Raw genomic sequence first — 24,096 nt, 5'->3', positions numbered from 1 at the left:
CTTTCCTAGGGGGGTCAATGCCAGAGAGGAAGAGGTAGGTGGGTGAGTAGGTATCCATGAGGGAACCTCTGCTAGCGCTTCTAAGAATTTCATACCCTAAGTCAATCATTGCAGGGCTCTTGCAGCCTCGAATATTTAAGAACACCACTGGCATTTTATTGTTCAGTCCCAGCAGATCATATGCCTTTTTATGCCCCCATTAAATACTTATATTGTGTATCCCTCAAAAGAGTTTTATGAGGTATGATTACTTTTTATTATACATGAGCAAGCTGAACCTCAGAAGAGTTAAGGAAATTGCCCATCATTACAGAGCTAGAGAATGTCAAATACAGATTTTAATCAATGCCTCTCGGCTTCCAAAGTCCCATTCTTTCCACACGCCCACGTTTCTTGCTTGAAACTCTGAGAAGTCAGACCACAAAAGGAAACTAATCTTGAAAGAAAAATAGGCCACAACCTTACTCTCCCAGGCTAACTCAGGTGTTCCTGAAAGAACCAATATTAAGGTTATGGAGTCAGGCTAATTCCTGTCTGTTCTGTGGCCCAGTTTGTCACTGGTAAATAGTCACTCCCAGTAAGGGAATCACTGTTCCAGCCAGCAAAGCCGCGTGGTGAGCTGTGTTCTTTCCACGGCTGATGTTTTACCCTGTTGGAGAAAGTCTTGGAATGATAGAGGGTCAGAGCTGAAAGCGTCCTTAGAGATCAACTCAGTCTCTTCTCTATTTTACAGATGAAGGAGCTGGAGGTCCTGAAAGAGCAACTGTTTTTCCAAAGGCCACCAAATGAGTGGCAGAGCTGGAGCCAGGAGCTCCCTGACTTTCTTACTTTCTTTTATTTTCTTTTTTAATTAAAATTTATTGGGGAGACAATGTAAAGTTACATAGGTTTCAAGTGCACAATTCTATAGTACATCATCTATGCATCACATTGTGTGTTCACCACCCAGAGTCAGTTCTTCTTCCATCACCATGTATTTGAAGGAGCTCCCTGACTTTCAATTCATCGCTTTGGTCTAGTGCCAAGCTGAAAAGTAAAGCAGAAAGTGTTTTCCATAGAGGTAGGACGTCGTGAGAGTGTCTCTGTGGTTTAGATGGTGCACAAACATTGCTTTCAATCATTTTCTTCTAATCCTTCTGATAACATTTAGAAGAAAGTCTCCTATTAGAACAGGAAGGCAAATTCTTTGTTTCTCCCCACTTTTCAATAGAGACAACAGACCTCAGGCTGAGTCATTAGCTAAAAACAATCTCTGGACAGAATTTTCAAACAGTGGATGACATTCAATATATTTATTTTTACTTCTATTAATTAAGTGACACTCATATCCTTTGAAATATGGTATTACGCAATTTCATTTTCAAAGTTTTATTTGAACCAAATGAGTATATACATATTGAGCAAATTATATATTACTGGCAGTAAGTGGATATTGTGACAATTGTCAAGGGAGGAAGCAAATGACTTAAGTTGGGGAACTTGCTCTGGCTACAGCCTCTGGATTCTGTGTCCATGTGTTGGACCCCACCCAGCATTTCTCCCTCTGGGATTGATTTGTGTGACTTCACTGCATTTGAGATTAAATGCTCCTGGAAAACATCACTTAGGCTCCTGGGATCTGCATTGCCAGATGGGAAACTTCTGAGATGTTTGTTCCTCTGCCTCCAAGGTGGAGCCTGGGTTACTAGCAGAGCTCACACTTACTGCAGTAGGGATCGCTTCATGCACTACCCCCACAAAGCTACCAAAACGTTGATTCTTGAACCCAGAGGAATATTCTGCAGCAAGCAGTTGACTTGGGCGCCAGGGAGCAAATTATATATATATATCTCCAGGAAGTCATTTCTCTCTCGCTGGCCCTCAGCTGAGCCTCTCCCATTGGGATGGAAGGATTAGCAAGTGGTTATTCATTAACAGTTGCAGACCCAAGCTCCTGGCTTTGGAGTGAGAGGGTGAGGATGGCAGCAGGAGCCAAGGGCTGGCCGAAACATTCCATGCCAACCAAGATGACTGACCACAGACTTTCCAAACTCTGAATCTAAATAAGTTGCAAAAACGCTTTCCCTCAAGTAGATGCTGACCCTGCTTCTGGCCCAACCCACTCAAGGAAGCCTGGGAAGGGATTCCTTTGATTGTGTATTTGATCCTAATCAGCCATCACAAGTCTTCCCAACTGCTGCAGTCTCAGGCCTGTTTTATCCATTAAGCACTAGAGGCTCAGTGCCTACGGGAGGTTTTCAAGGGCCTGCAATATTTGAGACTGAGAAGAAAATATATTGGCACCAATACAGGAAAAGTCAACTGCAAAATCAAATTTAAAATATTTACTTACCTGTTACCACAATAACATAAAGCTGATTTCATTTATTTTGAAATTCGGCAGGTGTAAGAAGTTGATTACATTGGAAAACAATCTTGGGTTAGATTTTCTCATTTTATAGGGATTCCCGAGTACCATGATTGCAGAAGGAACAGTGCCAATCACAAATTCCTTGTAGTCAAATAATTTCAGACATAAAACTTATTAAAATCATTTCAGATACATTTGTGTAAGAATGATATTGAGTGAGGAGTATATATATTATCTATTCAATGTGGTGTGATGAAATGTTAAAGTGCCTAGTATGGTATTGTGGTATTAAATATGGCCCTAGCTTTGAGAGTAATATTTACTATTTCGCTAAAGGCAGCCAGGATTATACACCCCACACTATGTAAAAGTCAGGTCAGCATAGGGCTCTACAGCAGCAACAGGAGGAAAGGAACAGTACTAACCACCATTTATCACTATCACTTAAAAAGTGCTTACTGTGTGCCAAAGCGTTGTGGCTTATGTACAATTTTATATACAAAGCAATATTATGTGTTCCATGTTATTATCCCCATTTTACAGAAAAGGAGACAAGCTTGGAGAGCTTAAGGTCACAGATTTAGAAAATGGCAGGGCCAAGATTGAAAATGAGGTAGGTCTGGCTCCAAAGTTGTGTTGTCCCTCCCTGCCACACTGCTTTCCTGTTTATCAAGTTACCTTATGGGCTGAGAGTCACCTTGCGACCAAATTTTATTCTAATAGACTGGTCTTCCTTTTGTCTCCTGGACATGTTTTACTTCCTTGCACTTTACTTCTGTTTCTTTTTTCTTTCTCTTCCCAGAGAGTCCTCCCTTAAATATTATTGATCCTTCAGAGCTTAGCTTTATCATATCACCTTGATTATGATCACAGGCGTGAGCCTTCCTGTACAACTTGACCTCAGGCTAATCCCTCCGGAACATAATCTCCTTAGGCATCAGCTCCTGGTGCCACTCATTTGGGTACTTAACTGTGTAGCACCTTTTTGTTGTTATTTAACGCTTACATGTGTATCCAGTCTTCCCAACTAGATGGTAAACTCACGGGTCAGGAGTCCACTCCTTTCATGCTTTTCTGTCTCCATAGTGCCCGGCACACTGATGGCTCACAGGGATGCTCAGTGATTGTTGAACTGAGTCACCAGCCTGGTTCTCTCAGTTTCCTCATCATTTGTAACACAAAGTGTTTCAGTGTAATAATTTCTAAAATGTACCCTGGTTCTAACAATCTATGAAACAAGAAGAAACATCAAAATGCTAGTAGCCAGACTAGAATGTAAGGAGAGGTCCTACAAGAAAACACCCAAAGGTAGCTCTGAAGAGGGACAGCAGAGAATAAGTAATGATCCCCTAAAGACCAGCTTTTTAATTAATTAGTTTTTAATTCTTTTAAGTAGGGCGCAGCTCAGAGTGGCCCATGTGGGGATCGAACTGGCAACTTTGGGGTTATCAGCACCACACTCTAACCAACTGAGCTAACTGAAGACCAACTTTTTTCAGGAGGGGTAGCTGAGGGTGCCACAAAAGTCCATCTGGGTTGCTGGCCTGAGGTCCAGCAGCACCATGAGGTAGTCTTTGAACAGCAAGTGCTGCCCCAGTATGGTTGTCAGGCTTCACCCTGCAAACAACTCCCTGGTAGTGAAAGGCAGACTCTTCAGGAAGAAGGTGTTTTTAGAGGAGTGTGACTGATGCAGAAGGGGTCAGGTCCACTACAAATGACGAGGTGTGGCTAAGGGCAAAATGAGGTGTACATTTTCTGATCCTTGGCTTGGATCCTGTATGAGATTGTCCAAGACAGGTAGAGGGCAATGGTGGATCTGCTCATTGAGGTCGTGTAGGAGGTTGTGTCACAGATTCAGCGGTGACTGACTGAGCTGAGAGCTATGCTGCTCTGACAAGGTACTTATGACAGGGTGTGAGAACTGTTGTCAGTGCTGCTTTCCGGAGGCGCTAAGCCTGAGTCAAGCTGGGATGTAGAAGCCTTGAAGTAAAATTCACCCAGACAAGCTGAGTGAAGGTATAACATTGGCTTCAGGAGGCAAGTGGCTGTAGATGGTACTCTGTTTCTCTAGGCACAGCATGGAAGATTTTTAGCCAACTTTCTGCCAAACAGCTTACACCTCCCTAGTGGACCACCTGGGGCCAAGACAGGTGACTGGAAGGAGCACTTACTCCTAACAATGGATTATCCTGACATCCGGGGCATTTGACTAGCTCTGGCTGTGAAACATTATTGCAATGCTAATTCGCAAAGGAGACTGAGATTGTGAATATTCAGCTCCCCAGTTACTTTGTGAGTATACACATATATAGCATTATCCCATCCCTGGTAGAGAGAAGAGGGAAAAGAAGAAAATGGTGCAAACAAAATGAAAGTCTAGGAAGTGGGTTAGAGGCAAGCTCAGGCTGGCAAAGTCCAGAGGGAAAAAAGAAGGATAAGACTACAGAGCAGCACCCTACTTCTGAGGAGCGATGGAGAACAACAGAGCTACCTTGGCCCAGCTTCTCTGAATGTACTCCTTGGTCTGTTTGCTGGGATCCGGGGGCTTGGCAATGAGTCAGCAAGCAGGGCAGGGGAGCTGTGTTGGTCTCAGACAGAAGCAGGAACCTCGTCAGAAGCTTCCACAGGCAATCGCTCCAAGAGGGATTCTCTTCCAAGAGGGGTCCCTGGCTCTGAAGGCCCATAGGTACGAGATACCTTGGATCCTGGTTTCTGAACTCTGAGCCTCAGAGCTCTGTCACATGAAATCCAGTTGCCACAGTCCTTCTGGGAAGCCTCACTCTATTCCCAAGTCCATTTTTCTTTCCTGGGGAGCTTTTTGTGGCCTTCTCAGGGAGCCTAGTCTCACGGTGATCTTGCCTTAGTGCGCAGACTGTCCCCTTGTTCCTGACTGTAGGGTCTGTCCTCAAAGACAGGATGTGGTCTTCACCCCAACCAGAGGTGAGGCATGTGGCTCCTTTCACATGGTTTTGTGGCCTTTAATTCACTACAAACCTGTCTGCAGGATTCGGACGTCCCAGTGATGACAGTGACAACCATGATAAAAACAATCATACCTAACATTTACTAGGTTTCTATGTTTCAGGCACTTTTCAAGTACTCTATGTCCTCTCTCTCTGTCTCTCTCTGTGTCTCTCTCTCCCTCTCTCTCTCTCTCTCTCTCTCTCTCTCCCTCTCTCTCTCTCTCTCTCTCTCTCTGGTGAAGGACCTTCCTATTGTCCTGGCCCCATGATTATCTTATCTTCCTCACCCAACTCTTGAAGAGAAATACTGGTCAGAGACACAGACCCACAGGGAGAAAGTTAAGGGAAACCTCATCAAGGCCAGCGAGCTCCTGCCCGAGGCTGAACGCAGATGTGTGCCGATAGTACACAAGCCACAAGATAAAGGTCTTCTTTCCCAATTTTACAAAAACTATTTTTGGAGGAGAGGAAATAAAGTATTATTTTTATGTAAAAAAATTATATCATGGAGTATATTGAAAAACTTAAATAAATGTCACTTAAAAATAATTTAAAATGTGTTTTTTTTTCTTTGTTTTTTGTTTTGTTTTGTTTTGTTTTTTTGTCTGACCTTGAGCTTTGCTTTATCTACTCTTGGCTAGGAATATTTTTTGGCAAGGGGAGACTGAGGAGGAGTTTGGTCTCCTTTAAGTCCTTTGTTCTTCTGTCACGAAGTCAGGCCTGCTCCATTCATCACAGGTTTGGCCACTCAACATTTGACACCACTGTAATAAATATAAATGATAACACCTCTCAAACTTTTCCTACATGCCAGCTTCTGTACTAAGTGCTTTATAGGTATCATCACATTTAACCCACATATTATTCCCATGAAGTAGGTTATCTTTGTATAGATGAGGAAATTCCCATCTCCCTAAGTCAAGAGGACTTTCCAGCATAGTGTGCATTTCCACTATGGGTAGACATCTTTCCTTACCTCCCCTCTTATGAACTATGGACTTCCTACGAGGCCTCAGTAGCAATGCTTTCTCATGGCCCTGTGGCTTCATGGATGCTCCCAAGTTTACTGGCTTTGGAGTCCTGCACAGGTAAACATCCTGGTAAGAGCTGTAACTGCTCTTTCTATCTCTCCGTGGTGGGATGGGAGTAGGAGGAGGACTTTAAAAGAGTGGGTATATGAAGACTTTGAAGCCCTTTTGGAGGCCCAATTGTACAGGAACATAGGAGAAATGTGATGAAATGGGCCAAGGCTCTCTCAAAGAGAAGGCTTCCTGGATGTTGCTGCTACTGGTAGTTTTCTGCTGCCATAGTTATCCCCAAGAGCCACAGACATATGAAGAGGGCCAACTGGATCAATGAGAGGAGAAATGTCCTGATCTCAAGGACATTTCCTCTTATGACATTATGACCTTGAGATCAGGACCCTTCTCTTCACAGTGACTCAGTTGGCCCACTTTATAGTATCTACGGGTCATTTACTTCAGCATGTGGAGACTTTGGGAAACAAGCACCAAGTAGAAAAGTCTCCTGTCTAATCTACCTCAGTGTCAGTCCTAGGAGGGCTAACTCTCGCCCCAGTTCTTAGATTAATTTCTTTACTGGATTCCATTTCTGCTCCTTAGGTCCAGGTTGAAACAATTCTCTTTAAAGCCGTCTACACAAGGCTGTGCAATACTTCCCCAGACACCCTCCTCCCCTCTCAAGCTCCCACCCCCAGCAACAGAAATGTCTCATAACTAATAAGTCTCATTTTCCCGTTTTCCAGCTTTTAAGTAGGAATGCATCAAGTTCAGCCAGCCTTGATATTTGGCCCAAACTTGTTATTCATTTTGGACCTCAGCTTTGACCTTTGGAAGACTAAATAGACAAATACTTATGTTAACATTATTCCTGGCGTCCTGGAAGTTGGCTGTGATCAAGATCATGTGAAGGAATGGGTAACCATCAAACTGAACCAGTTAAAGCGTTGGTAATGAGAACAAAGCAGTTCATTTCGATTTATTATTAATATCTGAATGATTACTTTCAAATAGTGGTGAGCATTCTAGATGAAACTTGGAGTAGAATTTTCCTTATGAAGTTTTTTAAATGTTGAAATTCTATCAGTCAGTGGAAGTATAAATATATGTTTATTATTTTAAAGGAAATGCTACAATAATTAATGGCTGTGAAAGCTTATACTATACACAAAACAATTATTAAGAATTTTCACATAGTTAAAAAATAGGAAAATTAGTTGACAGTTAATATAAATAATAAGAGGGAGTGTATTAGCTTTAGGAAGTGTATTAGTTTTTTTAGGAATAATTTTATATGCTTTTTGAGCCATAAAGTATTTACAGTAGTTCAATAAATAGTACAAGTACTATTTAATTTAACAAATAGTATAAGGCAGAACAATAAAATTAGATTATATCATAATTCTACCTGTGATTTAATTATATCATAATCTTTGTAGAATTGATTGGTATGTTAGCATTTATCATGTTAAATAAAATGATCCTTAAGAACTATACTTTTCAGGAGGATTTTTAAATTGAGATATAATTTACACACAGTGAGTACACAAATCTTGAGTGTACAGCTCAATGAGTTTTCACAAAGTAAACATATCTGGACCAAGAAAAAACATATCCAGTTTACCTCTTACCCCCTTCAAGTTAGTACTCCCCAAGGTGATTTTTACCTGTCACCACAGATTACTTTTGAATTATGTTTAATTTTCAGTTACTTAATACTATTTAGATCAGGAGTCTTTCAAGAAAAAATCGTTATTTGGAAATTCTCATTTTAAGAGAATGCATTAAAGTCATAATTTTAGCCACTTCAAAATTTTGTGAGAAGGATGTCTTCAAAACCATAATACCCATAAGGAAAAGCATCAATAAAGAATATACCAAGAGTTGTGAAAAAAGAATACAGTTAAGAGAAAAATCAGCTATGCCCAAGTATCTTATACCTCAGCTGAAAACCTATTTAGAACGGTAAAGGTATAGTATAATGATCACAGGACATGTAGATTTTACACTCAGCCATTTGGCCACCATGTATATTTTATATAACTCTTCTTTCAAGCCTCTGTGATGTATTTTGTGCATCTCTACTTTTAGGACTCATCAACTTATCGGCCCCACACTGTGCTTGAATTGTTCAAAGTTCTGTTCTCCTTTTCTTTTGGTCATCCCTTACCTCCCTTCTCTCCTCATTGTCTCAAACCACCCAGCTCACCTAATAGGATTCTGCCAGTAGAAAGAAGCCCTTAAGGAGAATTGAATGGGGTATTAGTCTCGGTCTGAGTGTTTGCCAAAAGAGGATATGACTGGACAGGGATATTTCTATTACTACTACCACTGCTACGTATTACTAGTTATCATGATTGCATGCCTACCAGTGCCTGGGGCTGACTAAAGCTTCATAAATGTCATTTCTAAATCTCCCCACAATCCTGTCCAGTAGGTGGAGTTACTCCCATTTTGCTATAGGGAAACACAGCTGCAGAGAGATTCGGTAGTTGGCTTGAGGTCGAGTCAAGATTTACACCCTTCTACCTGGCTCCAAAGCTTCTTCTGACTCTGATAAGAAGTAAAGGAGCACTAGAATTGTTAGAAGCAATATGTAGATTCCCCAGCTGGGAAGGGAAGGTCTAACAACTTAGCTGGGTGCTGAAGGAGGGCAGGCAGGATGGTGTGGGGTGTAGTGTAGTTTGTCTGGGATGGAGATAAAGGAAGAGAGAAGGGACTGGTGATGGGCAGAGCTGCAGGCAATGAGGGAGGGGCTGTCAGGACCGAGGCAACAGAAAACCATAGTTTCTCCAGCTCTGTTCCCTAGGGAGGGAGAAATGGTATCTGCAGCCCAAGGGGGTAGGGAAGTGGCATTTCCACATCTCAACCCCAGTGGCCTGGGAAGACTGCCAGAGTGGAGAGCCAGGGAAGCACTGAGGCAGGAGAGATGATTATCAGGAGGAAGGAAGCTCTGGCAGCTCCCACCAGCCTGTTTGTGACAAGCAGGCTCTGGGCCACGGAAGTCTCTTGAGGTCAAGGGAAATGTGACCTGGAGCAAGGGGATGAAGCTGGGACACTCCTCTTACCCTCTGCCTTCAGGCCAAGGGGATCTAACCAGAGCCAGGCCCACCCACAGGTCAGAAAAGCAGTGGGCTGGAGAAGGGGAAGGGCAGTTAGAGAGGCAGAGAGAGAGAGAGACAATGAATTAAGATCCTTGAAACACCTTGTAAACAGTCCCTTGGCTAGAGAGGTAATGACCTTTATTTCAGTCATCACAAGGCAACTGGCTCTTCAGTGCTCTCAGGGTACATTTCTTCATGGGTGAACTCTTACCTAGTTCTCCTGTCCCTGCAAAGTTCCCTCCTTTTTTGCCCAATGGTAAAGTAGATAGTGCACTGCATGTAGAGGGAGGAGACTTAGGTTCAAGTCCAGGTGCTTCTACAACCGATTTCACAAGCTCTTGAATTAATTAAGTTTTCTGAAATCTCAATTTCCTCATCCCTACAGAAGTCGTCAAGTCTGTCTCACAAGGGACTCACGTGCCTGAAATGCTATGTAAATACGAAGTGGTAATACGTTGTCTTCTTTCCTTCCGCTGTCTCTCTGCACAGAGGCCACCTCACTATCACGTCAGAGCTGGGGAAGATTTCTAGTTTAGGAACAGGAACAGCTCTGTCCATAAACCCCATATAACCTCTGACATCTATTTCCTCCCCTTGTGAAGCTGCCATAATAAGATGGGGCAGGGGAAAGCTGTACAAGGCACAAACCAGGGAATCCCCCTACCCCGGAGCTTGCTCAGCCCCTCTCTCGGGGATAAGTTTCTGGGAAAACAGCAACAAAGAGATGAAAGCCCATCTCATCTGGATTTTAGCCCACTGAGGCATTGCCCTCAGCTCCCCCTCAGCCTGTCAGAAAAACCAGAGCTAGGAAGGGCCCCAAGAAATGAGAGGAAGAGAACTTTTTGGGCATAGAAGGAGTAGTGCAGCAGCCTGGAGAGGAGATTAAAGCTCAGCCCAAGAGTGAGGAAGACTGGAAACCTAAAGGACTTTGTCCAAGTGCACAGGAACCAGGTGGAATTTTCCAGAGTCCCCTTTCTGGGGTGGGTCACAGGCCACGATGTAAGAAGCGCTCAGTTTCTTCTCTTTGTACCTGCAGTCTGGGTGCTTCCCTGAGGTAAGCTCGCACATGGTCAGGGACACAGTCCCTTTGCTCTGGTGGCAGTTTTCATGGCTGTTCCTGCAGGTTATGGTGGGTAGGTGACAGGTGGCAGCCACACTGGAGAAGGATTCATGCAGGAAAGTGTTGAGGCCTTTGCAGTGTTTTGTGTGCCTGTTGATTTTGCCCATCGCCTTTTTGCATCCCTCGGGGTTGGGTTGCACATGCTGAGTTTCAAACCACTGAGCTGAGGTCATGTGTTTGGGCTTGGCACTGACTGGGACCTTGGCCACCCACAGGCCCAGCAGCAGGAGCAGCAGCAGAGGGCAGACTCCTGCTTTGGTCGGTGCCATCTCTCCTGGGGGGACAGTCAGAATGGAGGGCTGGGGTCGCTGGGGACAAAAAGCAGGTGGTATTTAGTTGAACACTGAGCCTTCCTACCCCTGTTCCTTCTGGCTAGCCACTATCTCCCTCCCCTCCGTTACCCTGGGTCTCATCCCTTCCCCCTCTCTCGTGCCACACCCACTATGACCCCAGCCTCTAACCCTGTGCCCCCATCCCCCTCACCTTGTATCCCTATCTTCTTTTATTCTGTCCCACTTGCCTCCCACTCTTTGCTCTATCTCCTCTCCCTCAAGTCCCATCCTGTTGTGTCCCTGCGTCCCTATCCCTTGCTTTGTGTCTCATTCCCTCCGTGACGTGACGCCATCTCCTCCATATCCCCATTTTGTGTCACCACCCCAGCCCCCAGCATCACTCCCCTCTCTCCCGTGTTTGTCATCCCCTCCACACTGAGTCCCTCCTTTGTCCATTTTATGGCTCACCTGAGTGTCCTCTTATCTGGTCCTCACCCATGTCCCACCACCGGCCTCACCTCCTCACTGAGTCCTCGGCTGCGGCTCCTGCTCCTGCGCAGTGGACTGACGTAGTCCCTCCCACGACTGGGCCTCAGCTCTCTGAGGGCCTCTTTTCACTGCCTGACTCCTTAAGAGCTGGCCTGGGCTATGTTGCTTCTGTTTGGGGGTGGGCTGGGGTGCAGTCCTAGGGCAGGAAATGAATCAGGTTCATGTTCCTTTACGTGACCCAAATAAGCCGATACCTATGGAGCTAGTGTACCTGCCCGGACATGTTTGGCAATGGGGAAGCTTGAATCCTCACACTCCTGGACAAGATTTGGCCCCTGGCCACATGATTTTAATGACTAATAAAGCAGCTGTCCCATGTGTCAACCCCACATGAATTTCAGGGAGAGTTGTCACTTATCTCCTCCTATACACACCTCTGGGTCACGATTCTGGAAAGAGCCAATCACTGTGCTGATAAGGATTGCTTTTTCTCTGACCTGAGATACAGATAGACCAGCCTAGAAAGTTGCTTTGTATGGTTTCTTGTCGTCAGGATTTGCTGCTTATCTTCCAGAGTAGATAGAGAAGACAGGGAAGTGGATGAATCATCACAGCCAGATGCCCAGCACCATCCCAGCTCCGTCATTCTACGATGATTCATTCCTCTGGGCGCCTCCTAGTCCAGGTGCTGAGCAAAGCCGCCTGGCTTTACTGAAGAAGGCACCCAACACCTCTCACACTTTACTCTTTCTCTCCCTACTTTATTGAAACTTGTAAAACTTAAACATTGTCCAAATTTGAAGATGCTATTGGTGGTGGTGCCTTAGGCCTTCTTTGACCTTTTATGCCCATTCCCTGTGGGAGTGACAGCTGTGTGGAATAGCTGGGTCAGTGCTGCTCTGGGGGCTCCAGTGAGCTTGGCGTGTGGCACTCAGAAGAACTGAGACACTGAGGTAGAGAAGCATCGCTGCATGTGGGTAGGAAGGCCTGGAAAACTGAGATGAACAGTGTTTTTGTTTTCAGGATTCACCTGTAAGTAGTAGGCGATCTCAGAATATTGGGTTCAGGTTCATTCATGTAGTCAACAAATTTTTATTAAGCGCCAACTATGTGCCAAGGAACTTGGGATATATCAGTGAACAAGAGAGAAAAAATTCCATACCTTTGTGGGATAGACAGGGGGAAAAAAAATATATATATATACATATATATACACACACACACACTTGGCTCACAGTTATAATTGCTAAGGAAAAAAGTAGAACAGCATGGAAGTTGGTAAGCAGTGATTTTTAAACGGGGTCATTGAAGTAGGTGACTCTGGGACAAAGACTTGAAGGTGAGAGAATGAACTCGCGCTTGTCTGGGGAAGAATGCTCCAAGTAGAGAAAACAGTACTGCAAAGGCCCAAAAGCAGACAGATATTCCTGGGGTGCTAGAGGAACAGCCAGGAGTCCAGTGTGACTGGAGCAGGTGAATGATGGGGTCAGAGAGGGACCAGAGTCCAGATCTTGGCAAGCCTTAGAGACCATTAGGACTGAGACTTCTGCTCTGTGCACACTGGGGAGCCCTGGGAGGGTTCTGCTAAGCACAGGAATAAAAGGCCTATCTGTTTGAAGATCTCCTGGTTGTTGTGTGGATTGTAACCGTAGACAGGCCACGTAAACCATCCTGATCATAACGTTTGTGTTCTAGTCCAGAAGTTTAAGATTTCAAGTCAGGAAGATTTGGGTGTTTGTTTTGAGACCGGGGGATATCCCTTCAGTAGATGGAGAGAACAACTGTTAGTCAGGATGAAGGATCTTCGGAAGAAAACACCATGCTGGAGACGGGGAGCACCACTAGATGGCAACAGAGAACCAGGAGCAACTTCACACAGACCACGGGCTCCTCCGGTTCACCCTCAGTGAGGCCTTGGCTGCGAGAACAGCATTCACTGCTTTGTTAAGGTGCCTGAATCTCTGCAGTTTGAACTTCTGGATAGAGAATTATGCCGCTGCTGCTGTAGAAATGCAAATGTGTGGTGATAAAATCCATGGTTTAAAGCAAGCTGTGGATAGAATGCAGATCAGCACAGGCCCGTCCAGTCCTTGACTGGAGGCTGGGGTTAGAGGAGGGGGTGGAAGGCCAAGAGCTCATTTGAATTCCTAGCCGAGACTCCCTCTCACTGCTCATTATTCTAGAGTGAGATGTTTCCAAACCACGATTCGCACTGCCCTCTGTTCTTGTGTTTTCCCGTCATTATAATTATCCTAGTTTGCTCTTCAACTCCATTATGCTGGGTTCTCCAAAAGGCTGCCTTAGTGCTATGTGAAAGTAAAATAAACACAGCCCCACTGTCTCAGGTCAAAAGGAAGAGACAGTAAAGGTTTAGATTTGCGCACGAAATTTGAGGAGTTGAAACTACCCTCTGCACAATTCAAGCAAAAAACCCTTACTCTGCCTCAGTTATTTGGATAAGACAGGTGATTTTATGTATTTAGCTAAACTATCCAGCTTCCAAGACCTGTGACACTTTGTACTTGGTAAGGGAATTTTGCCATTTTTTTCTTTACTATATGCATGGGGCAAGGGAAAAAGATGAGAGAAGGGGGAGACAAGTTTAGGGAGAACAAAAGGAGTTAGGCATCGGGCCAAAGACTAGTAGGGGAGTCTGGCAGAAGGGAGAAGACAATAATTAGAGAAAGGAAAACAGAAGACAAAATAGTGGGAGAGAAGATAGGAGGGAAGAAAGCCCCTCACACGCGCAGATTTTATCCAGGGATATGAGGTAGCTACCCCAGCTTCCTTCTTATTAGACTGCCACAGTCACTGTTCTTGGCCCAACATCTCTCCAGGCTACTGGTGTGTGTGTGTGTGTGTGTGTGTGTGTGTGTGTGTGTGTGTGTGTGTTTAAAGTCATTAGGGCGGGTATTGTGAAAATCCCAGCAGTGCCAGGTGGACCTCTGCCTGTCTTCCCCACAAGACAACAGCTGTTGCTTCCTCTAGCCTGCGCTGAGAAGGGGGCTGGGACAGAGGAGGGCCGGGCCTGGAGTGGTGCCTACCCTTCAGAGCCCAGCCTGTCTCTCTTCCAGAGTTCCACACAGCCTCTGGATACCGAAGGAAAGCCCATGAAGAGTCCCTCCAAGCAGGAGCAGATCTCAGTTCTGTTATCCTAATTTTGTCGCACGTAGGATAAGTAAAGGTAATGGGCTCATTTTTGTAGACAGGGAAAGTGAAACAGCAAGTTGGGATCCAATGTGGAACTTGCTTTAGGTCTTTGAATTCGCATGACCTTTCCTGGAACAGCTGTGGGTTGGAATCCTTGGCTCCCAGACCAATGTCTTTAGATAATTCAAGATGTAGGAGAGGGGAACCTGGTCTGGCCTGGAGACGTCCCTTATGAGAGGTCTAATAAGCCATTGTCAGCTCCTCTTTTATCAACAGAATAAAATATAAATTCTTTAGCCTGACATTGAAGGTTTGCCACAATTTGACAAACCTGCCTTTCCAACTTTTTTATCTCTGACTTTTCTCCCACTGAGTACCTCAACCCTAGCTAGGCTGGTTTTCTCTCTTTCCTCAAACATAACTTTCATAATTCTCTTTATCTCCATTTAACTTTTACCTATTCCTTCAGACCCACTCGAAGGTCCCAGAATGAACGCTACCCCCCAAAATGTGCTCTGATTCTTCCAATTCAGAGGGATCTTTCTCACTTCTAAATTCCTACGTTTGCTGTCTTCAAGACATAAACATTCCTGCCTGGAAGCATTGGTTACTTCTTCATATGTATTTATCATCTCCCTCTAATTTAGACCAATTCCCAGAAGACAAGGACCATCTATTACACTTCTTTTGTACCTCCCACAGGATACAGTATAGTGCCTTGCAGAGAAGTTACCTACACTGATTCAGCTTCTGGGTTAGAAGGCGTTCACTGTGCCCCTGAATAATCCCAGGCCAGTGGGACCACGACCAACCCATAACGTTGGTTAGCACGTTGAGGAACTGGCAATGCACCTCCTAGGCAGCAACCCTGGGGTTGAGGTGAAGTTATGACAAGAAGTTGAGATGTCTAAAGCAATCTTTGAGTTCAAGGACAACGCAGGAACTGTCTATGACACAGTATGCTATTGAGTAATTTGAGTTGGACAGGGCAAAAAGTGGTGCCACTGGGACTGAGGTTAGCTCACTCTGGGAAATGTCTTGGGGTTCCCCTCAATCATACGAAATCACCCCTGCACCTGCCACTCTAGCCAGTTGTTCTAGAAATGCTTACTCTTGGGGCTGGGGAGGAGAGAGAGAATGTACAGATGACTACATGTAGAGGGTCACTTTTACAGGAAAAATAACTGAAAATTGTTTCAGTGGTGAACTATCAGGACTCCTTTTGCTGATAGAAAAACGAGTACCACTAGAAGCAAAATCTAACAAACATGTTTCTAAATCCTGGATATTTACCACACCTTTTTAACATATAAGGTATAAGTAAGTCCGTACTTGTTAGGAAATCTGATTCCTTGGACCAGGGTTTCTCAATTTCAGCACTATTTACATTTTAGTCTGGATGATTCTCTGTTGGGAGCCGTCTTGTGCATTGATAGGTGTTTAGCGGTATCCCTGGTCTCTACCCACTAGATGCCAGAAACACCTCCTAGTTGTGACAACTAAAAGTGTCTCCAGACATGACAAAATTGTCCCCCATGGAGCGCCACTGAATCCGACTTATGACCTTTAGCAAGCTGCTGTCCTCTGAAACTTAGTTTCTTCATCTCTAGGGTAATTCTTGTGTAATGGGGTAACAATTCTACAAATCTTAGGCTTAGGGAGCAGATGAAACCATGACAAGGATGTCTGAATGGAAGAAGCAATCCTATGGTTCAACACTTCTAGGATAGGACTTTAAATAGCAGACCACTAGGATGGCAGTTTGAAAACCGAAGGCCCATAACACATCAGCACTTTTCCTGGCCCTGTGCTCATGCCTTTGTAACATACGTGTGCCTTTCTTATTGAATTGTAAGTTTAATCTGGACTGGAACTCTCTTATTTACCTTTATATTTCCCCCCAAATTTGTCACAGTGCTTTCAAATGGTATTTAACAAGTATTAAAAAAATATTTTGCAGTAATCAACATAGTACATGGCTAATAATACAAAGCTTCGTGAAGATGAATTTTAAGTCAGGTGTTAGAGGGGGCTGTAGATGGGGGCCGAGTGGGGATCGGGAAGGCCACTTGGTTCCTTTGGGGAATGAAAGAAGCTTTGCCGATGTTAATTGGGGGAAAAAGTGAGTTGGTGTAGAACCTAGGAGACCATCCCCAGTTATCCATTTATATATTGTCTAATGGTTAAAAGGCATTTTCATGCTGACCATTTCAGTTTATTATTATAGCCTCATGAGGTAAGGAAGGTATTAGTCTTATTTTAAAGAAGAGGAAACAGAAATTCAGTAAGTTATCTGATACCAAGCCCTGAACTCTTTCCTCTACAATGTGCTATTCCATTTCTGTAATTGTGTGTGCCGAGTTGAGTGGTGGTGGGTGAGCAGTGAACGAAATAAGAGGATGACCAAGAGGCATGAAAGAAGCCTACCTCTTCTTAGGGAAGCTGCAGCCTTGAGCAAATAGGGAAGAGGTGACATGCTTTGAAGTGGAGACCGCACAGTAGTAGGCTTTGTCAAAGACTTGAGTCAGCCAGGCTCAGGCACCACCCTGCGTGGGCTCGCACTTGGTGTTGGCTTGTAGACCAGCCTGCAGGACACAGATAGCCACCTGCCCGTGTGGGCTTTACCCTCACTTGCTTGGCTGTGCACACTTAGGTGGGGAGGTCTTCCAAGCAGAGGCTTCTTATACAGGATCTCTGGGCTGGGTCTTTGCAGGAGCTAGTTCAGGGGAATTGATGGGGGCGAGAGTGGGAGGAGGAGAAGAGCAACATTCTGGGACGAGGAGAAGCCATGAGCAAGGACGTGGAGGTGGGGTGGGGGCACCATAGGGGACACAGGCAGGCGCAGGAGATGCAGTTGGAGACAGGCCAGGCCTAGATCACGGGAGGTCTTACATCCTCTGAGGGGCAGAGCCTTACTAGAGTTGGAGTATGTGTGGTGTCCAGGGGCAGAGCCTTACTAGAGTTGGAGTATGTGTGGTGTCCAGGGGCAGGGAGAGCCCAAGCAGGAGAAGAAATAGGAATGGAAGGAATGGGTTTAGGAAAAGTGTACATAAGATTGCTGGGGCTGCATGACGAATGAACTCATGTTCATCCTGAGTCTCACCATGTGCAAGGCACGGCACTGGGCAAAAAGCTCTTGACATACATCTTAACGAATCCTAATACCGCCGCGAGGTATAAAATATTATCCTCATTAACAGATGAAGAAATCGACGTGTATAGTGTTTCAGTAAACTTTGATTGACCGTGCACAGCCTGTAAAGAACAGAGCGTGGATTCAATTTCTGGTGTGTTTTACTCAAGCTTGCTCTTCTTTACCATGTAGACACTGCTTTCCCAAGGGTGGAATTAGGAAGAAAAAGGGGTCCAGGATCCCTCTCAGATTTCTTGTAGAGGTAACTGAGGAAGGTGAGATAGACAACACAGGAGGAGAAGAAAGTTGTGGGAAGGATGGGTTCAGTTGTGGACTACAGTTTGTGCCGTAAGAAAGAGCAAGTTGGGACGTGGGGGGATATGAAGGAGGAACACCAGTCGCCTCTCTGCACTGGCCCCTGAACTACACATTGGCCTCGGAGCACTCCGCGTTCCGCAGTCTCACTGCCCGCTCCCGCTCCAGGGAGACTATGGTAGGCTATCCTGGGAGGAAGCCCACAACCTAGCTCACACCCTGCAGGAGACCAGGCTGAAAGGCCCGTGGAAGTCAAGGACTGTGGCTGGCAGGCTCTGGGGAGCTGGCTTTTTGCTTGTGATGAAGGGGCAGGTGTTGATGAAAAAGAGAGTTAGGAGCCCGGCACTTTCCTAACCTGATAGACAACAGCGAGAATCTGACCCGCTGGGCTCAGGGGTCCACACCTCCTCAAAGTCCAAGCTATGCTGTTTAATCTGACCAGACAAGTTTGAGGCTTCAGGGTCAGCATACAAAAATTTCCAGGTGTGCTCTGACTGCAAAAGGACCTGAGGTTATAGGCGAGGGAGTCACTGTGATCCTGTCGTTGTGATTGTTGTGAAGCAGACGATGGGGACAGTGAGGGGTCCACAGGATATGTTGGATTTTCAGCACAGCAGCACTTGGGTGGGTGGCCGTTGCTTATGCATGTGCATGTGTGTGGCCTCCTGGGCTCCTGCGAGTGGGATGAGAGAGTGGTAGACGCTCTGTTCTCTAAGGGTCAGGAATAAGCAGCACTTTGTTCCTCAGAAACATTATAGTGCTTTTCTTCTCAGCTTTCCGCAGGAGCAGGGCTTATGGACCAGAGGAAAACATCAAAGAAAGCCCAAGAACTTAGGGAGTTCTGGCAAGAAGGCTGGAACTAAGTGTTCTTATGACACCAGAAAGGAGGAGACCACAGTGTAATGTCTCTTTCCTCTCACCCATCCAAGTCCCTCAGCACAGGGGCTTCTCAAACTCAGGGGACATGCCCTCCTCTCAGACTGACCTTTATCCAGAAACCTTTCCAGCCTCTTCCCACCTTTAGGCTGTCCTTGGCCTCAGGCAAGAAGAATCCCTGCCTCACTGCCCTGCTCATTTTCTAGCTCCTGTCCTTCCTCCAGAGAAATCAGAGAACTGTAGCTCTATTCCTTCTCTTGCCTCTGCATTTTTTACCAGAAGGTTTGACTGGGGTCAACGACAATTGAGGAGTTGCTCACCCAAGAACCAGCTGGATCTTTTATTCTGTAAGTGTTACAGCTCATGGACTGGGTGAGGCTGAGACTGCAGGTGGACCAAGGGAGAGGGGGAATGGCTGAAGGTGGCTGACCAGCTGGGTGACCTTGGCAAGTGTCTCCTCTCTCTGGGGCATGAGGTCTAGGGCTGGATGATCTCTGAGGTACAGTCCAACTCTTAGGGTGTAAGAGAAGGCACACAGTGAAGGCTGGGGGAATGCTGGAGGCTCCGGGAAGAGGCAGACAGCCACTGTACGCCCACTTTTGCCTCCAACCGTCTTAACTCTACCAGCAGGAAGAATGGCACTAGCTGTGGCCCGGCTCCTGTTCCTCCAGCTTGTTCTAGGACCAACTCTGGTCATGGACATGAGGCTGCAGATGATCATCAAGAACTTCCGCGACTTACATATTGACTATCCCAGGGTTAACTATCCAGTGGGTTTCCAGGGCTACTGTAATGGTCTGATGGCCTATGTGCGGGGCAAAGAACAAAAACTGTATTGTCCAAACACCCATTACGTGATCCACGCCCCCTGGACAGCCATCCGGAAGTGTTGCAAATACTCTGAGAGCTTCTGTGATAATTACCATGAATATTGTACAATCACCCAGGATACCTTTCCCCTCACAGTCTGCTCTCTGGTCACCAAACAGGCGCCCGCCAGCTGCCGCTACAATGGCACCCTAACCAACCAAAGGCTCTATCTGCTCTGTTCCCAAAAGTATGATGCTGATCCGATAGGTATCCTTGGCTTCTACTAGGGAAGGGAGGCTTTCGTTCCAAACCCCCCCCACTGCCACCACAGACCGGCCTGTCCCCGTTGCCAAAAGTCTGATCCCTGGTGTAAGGTTTCCTCCCTGACTTCAAAGGCAGGCAGGGTCCTCTTCCAAGGGCCCAGGGAAGTAGGAAAACTGTCCAGAGCTTTGGTCACCATGCAGTCATACCGTCTCCTAGGCTCTTTCCAACTTGTTTGCCCCCCACCTCCCATTATCCCCCGTCTCCCACAGACAGTTGTACCCACCCAAGAAGCAGACAGTGTCCAGTTGGCAGTGACCGTCCATCCACTGGGCCAGATCCTGAATTCTGGATGGAGGCCCAGAGCCTCAGCTCACATCATGGCAACAGGCACCCAGCTCCACATCTCAACTTCCCATCCCCACCACCTTTTCTTCTCAGTCGTCCTCATTTCCGTTATGACTCCCTCCACTCACTCACCCACGTGATGGGTATCTCGAGCTATAGGAACACCTTCCTGAGACTCTTAGGTTCATTTTAGCCAGACCCCTCAGTTCCAAGTCTGCTCCTCTCTATGAAATCATTGATCTTTTCTTCACATAACCTGTCCTTTCCTTCCTCCTTCTACCACGGAGCCCAGTGCAGCCTCTACCCGACACTCCCAGCCTCCTTTAGTCGCCCTGTCTTCTCCTTCCACCATTCTCAACGGCTCACTAGAGTTTCAAGTTGCCTTCTTTGACCCCTGAAGATTCCTATATCCTGTTCCTTTCCAAAGCTCCTCCTGATGTCTCTCAAACTCTAGGATCTGCTGCTGACAAGATGGATGAGGTGGGCCTAGCTGTAGTCACGGAAGGTTTTAAAAACACATCTGAGGGGCGGCCGGTTAGCTCAGTTGGTTAGAGCACAGTGCTCTTAACAACAAGGTTGCCGGTTCGATCCCCACATGGGCCACTGTGAGCTGCGCCCTCCACAACTAGATTGAAACAACTATGTGACTTGGAGCTGATGGGTCCTGGAAAAACACAAATAAATAAAGTTTAAAAAAGAACAAAACACACATCTGAGTTACATAAGATATCACCATTGGATGAAACTGGGTAAAGGGTACATGGAACCTTTCTGTACTATTTTTGCATCTTCCTGTGAATCTATAATCATTTAAAAATAAAAAGATAAATGACACATCTGACTCAGTTCTGATTTCATTCCTTTTTCCTCAGTGCACCAGGACTCTTGGAGTCCTGGAGGTTACCCACCTCTGGCCATCTTCTTGGTCTACCTGCAGCTATCAGTAGGATCTGCTGGCCCATGTAAACTATGATGGAGGTGCAGTCGGGGTAAAACTCACTTCAGGCTGGGTGTTGAAAACAGATTCTCCCTTCCCCCAGCTCTAGGACAAACTTGTAATAGGAGTCAGGCTAAGTAGATCCTTGGCCCACCTTAGCTGGCTTCTATTTCTCCCCCAACAAAACCTGCATTTCAACAGATGAGGAAGGTAGAGGGACAGGGGACTGGTTAGTGGTATCTGGGTCATCCTTCGTCAGATCAGGAATTGTTACTCCCCTTTGGCAGGCAGAAGGGGGTGCATACCAGTAATACATGAATGCAAGTATCAAATACTTTTGCCTCCACATCTGGTTTATCTCTTACCTCCAAATATATTCCTCAGCTCTGATCTTAAAAGCAGTTGTTGCGGGGAATGCTAACTTATGGTTTGGAGGCATCAGGCTAAGTAGGGCAAAAGATGGAGAGCTGGAAACCCTGACTCCTTGGGCTTTCTCTCCTCTCTTCTCTCTCTCTCCATACACCAACGGGCCCATCCATCCCTCATGCTGGTGGAAGACAGAGCTCATTAGCTGTTGCACACACAGATGTTTATTGTTCCCCAAGCTCCCTGATGTTAAAGATGCAGGGTCAAAGGCTGGCAAGCTAAGATGAGGCTATTCCCTACTTGTCCTTTTTATCATAGGTGCCAGCACCCTTGTAGCCACTCACATAGCCTGCGTTGTCGGTCATCTCTTCCCGTCCTGCGATGCCTTTGCCCTTGCCACTCTCGTCAAAGCGCTCCTTGTGGGAGCCAGTGTACTTGCTGGTGTCTGTCAGCCGGCTCACCCCGCCCACGGTCGTTGTTTTCTGCAAGCCAGAGGATGATGGGTCTGATCCCTCTCCTTTCCCGTCCACAATCACACCCCTTCTCTAAAGATGGCCTTTGATTCTACTGGTGCTCAGAGCTCTTGTTCTAGCTATGGCATGGTGCTGCTTTCTCAGGGCCCAGATGTGGCTATGGGCAGGGACTGTGACAAGAGCCATCCATTCATGAGGGAGGAAGAGCCTGGTGTATGGGAGTGAGTGGGCTACGTGTACACCAGGCTACGTGTACACCAGAGGTGGGGATCAGGTATGAAGTCCTCTGCACTCAGTGTCCATCAGGTCTTAGTTGCCCGGCTCAGATGCTGGGCTCTTGGGAATGAGGCTAAATTTTACTATTAAAATAGCTGTGGACCTTGGGCAAGTCACTTCCCCTATCTGGGCCACAGTTTCCTCATCTCTGAAATGACTAGATGATATCTGAGTCTGTTCCAGTACCAACAGTGCCACCGAGGCTTTCTGCCCTGTCTCCTGACAGTACCACTGTTGGCGGGCGTTAGGGTCATCAGAAGGTGGGAGAGGAGACCAGCATAAGGTATTTAGGGGAGTAGGGTCAAGCATTAGGGATGAAGAATGTCGCTCACAGTAACACCCGTGGTAGCTGGATCCTTGCCCTCCATGAGTTTATAAACGTCCTCCAGGGCCTCATCTGGGTTCTTCCCCTTGAACCGCTTCTGGCCCAGTTCCTTCATTGCCTCTTGGAACTGTTGAAATGTGATGGTTCGGGCATTCTTGGCCCTAGTCAGTGAGACAAATCCAGGAACTCTGGAATATGAACTCATCACTTTCTAAGGTCCAATCCTCCCCTTACTCAGACTTGGCCACTTAGTGTCTTCAGGACAGGGAATAGACAATGCCATGTACCCAGTTGATGCTCAGTAGACCCTTACAAATGTTCCGTCACATGATCTTCTCATGCCATGTCCCACTAGCTTGTTTATTCTACTCACCACCCCCACTCCCATCTTTGGTCTCTCACTTGAGTTTGCTGAACACGATGTCTACATCAGTGGAGGTGACTGTCTTGCCGTCCATGATACCACAATCTTTGCACATCTTGGAGAAGTTCTTGTTGTTCATTTCAGTGCCACTGGCTGATGAATCTCCAAAGACAGCAAACCGCTGGAATGTTTTTTCTGCTTCTGATGCCATGGTCCGCTGGAGGTGGTGGAGGACAGTGGGGGGGGGACTCAGGTGTGAGGGAGGAAGGGAAGGGGGAACTAAGGAGTAAGAAGCATGGGGGGGGGAGGTTAAGATGAAATCTGAATCAGCAGCAGGAAAAAACCCCTCCTTTCTGTTCCTCTCTCCCCCCTTCCCTCTCAATCCCATTCATCCCACCTACTGCTCTCAGCTCTAGGGATACTAGTGTGGATGCTACATTCTGAGTAATCATCACCACCACCCACGTCCCCACTACTTTTGGTACCTAAGAGTGCCCGGGTGGTGTCTGACCCTTCCCAGCCTTTGTGTATATAAGTGTATGCAGCTATGTGGGAGCCAGCCGGCTGGGGAGACTATGTGACAATGGGGAGACAGAAGGGGGAGGAGAGGGAAGTTTCTATGACCTCAGTAGTGTTTATGTGACATCACCTCAGCTACAGCCCTAGTTTTAGGGGAGGAGTCTTTTGGTTTCCCTACCTTGCATGTTGCATTGAGCAAGTTGATCTCTTCAGATGATCAAACTTCCTCATCATTCCAGCCCAGCTTGACCAAGTCCTCTAGGTCCTGGTCAAATTGCCTTATGCTCTACCTCTCAACAAAAGCTGAGTGCCGGGGGAAGGAGTTAATAAAAATAGGTTGGCATCAGTCCAACATTTCTCTCCTTTCTACTCTCCAGGCCCAGGCCAGCATGGAGAATCCCACTGGCTTTGGCAGACCAACCTCAGTAGGAACTTTAAATGGTGTCCACTGTTGGGCCTAACACTGGCCTTGGAGTGTAACAGATCTGGGTGGGTCAGGGTGAAATAGGTCAGAGTGAGGGTGAGTCTCAGACTCTGCAATTCTTCCAGATAAGTTTCTGTGCAGATCAAGGACGTTCCTCAGGGGTTCCTCTAGCCTTTTCTCTAGCCAGGAGCCATACAGATGG

General features: G+C 46.3%; 3 protein-coding genes across 4 annotated transcripts; 1 reads left to right on the top strand and 2 right to left on the bottom strand.

The window, feature by feature from the left end:
- Positions 1-7,660: 7,660 nt before the first annotated feature.
- On the bottom strand, positions 7,661-11,516 carry LOC117023641 (ribonuclease 7-like). Of its 2 annotated transcripts, none has more exons than XM_033108671.1 (2): positions 11,297-11,516; positions 7,661-10,864 (listed from the first exon to the last, which is right to left on the bottom strand). In XM_033108671.1, exon 2 carries the CDS (start codon positions 10,823-10,825, stop codon positions 10,355-10,357), a length of 471 nt encoding a protein of 156 aa, XP_032964562.1. In that variant the 5' UTR covers positions 10,826-10,864; positions 11,297-11,516; the 3' UTR covers positions 7,661-10,354. The 2 variants fall into 2 exon arrangements, with proteins under 2 accessions (XP_032964562.1, XP_032964561.1); XM_033108670.1 differs by having other exon boundaries at positions 11,347-11,516.
- Positions 11,517-19,418: 7,902 nt separating this feature from the next.
- On the top strand, positions 19,419-19,888 carry RNASE13 (ribonuclease A family member 13 (inactive)). Its single transcript, XM_033106849.1, has one exon. It carries the CDS (start codon positions 19,427-19,429, stop codon positions 19,886-19,888), a length of 462 nt encoding a protein of 153 aa, XP_032962740.1. The 5' UTR covers positions 19,419-19,426.
- A 1,834-nt stretch (positions 19,889-21,722) lies between these two features.
- On the bottom strand, positions 21,723-23,484 carry TPPP2 (tubulin polymerization promoting protein family member 2). The gene is made up of 4 exons (XM_033109098.1): positions 23,437-23,484; positions 22,990-23,230; positions 22,595-22,748; positions 21,723-21,995 (listed from the first exon to the last, which is right to left on the bottom strand). The coding sequence occupies exons 2-4, from the start codon at positions 23,160-23,162 to the stop codon at positions 21,810-21,812; spliced, it is 513 nt and encodes a 170-aa protein (XP_032964989.1). The 5' UTR covers positions 23,163-23,230; positions 23,437-23,484; the 3' UTR covers positions 21,723-21,809.
- Positions 23,485-24,096: the final 612 nt, after the last annotated feature.

The sequence above is a fragment of the Rhinolophus ferrumequinum genome, chromosome 6 (genome assembly GCF_004115265.2).
Source record: "Rhinolophus ferrumequinum isolate MPI-CBG mRhiFer1 chromosome 6, mRhiFer1_v1.p, whole genome shotgun sequence".
In the NCBI taxonomy this organism is placed as follows: Eukaryota; Metazoa; Chordata; class Mammalia; order Chiroptera; family Rhinolophidae; genus Rhinolophus; species Rhinolophus ferrumequinum.
Note: the sequence above shows the minus strand (reverse complement) of the source record. Positions and strands in the feature narration are given on the sequence as shown.

Bases quoted from the DNA above. Each gene is read 5' to 3' on its own strand.
- LOC117023641 (XM_033108671.1), bottom strand. From the start codon at position 10,825: ATGGCACCGACCAAAGCAGGAGTCTGCCCTCTGCTGCTGCTCCTGCTG.
- RNASE13 (XM_033106849.1), top strand. From the start codon at position 19,427: ATGGCACTAGCTGTGGCCCGGCTCCTGTTCCTCCAGCTTGTTCTAGGA.
- TPPP2 (XM_033109098.1), bottom strand. From the start codon at position 23,162: ATGGCATCAGAAGCAGAAAAAACATTCCAGCGGTTTGCTGTCTTTGGA. The intron at 22,749-22,989 runs GTGAGAGACCAA...CTCACTGACTAG, and splicing joins ATCGTGTTCAGCAAACTCAA to GGCCAAGAATGCCCGAACCA. The intron at 21,996-22,594 runs GTGAGCGACATT...TCTGGCTTGCAG, and splicing joins CAGCTACCACGGGTGTTACT to AAAACAACGACCGTGGGCGG.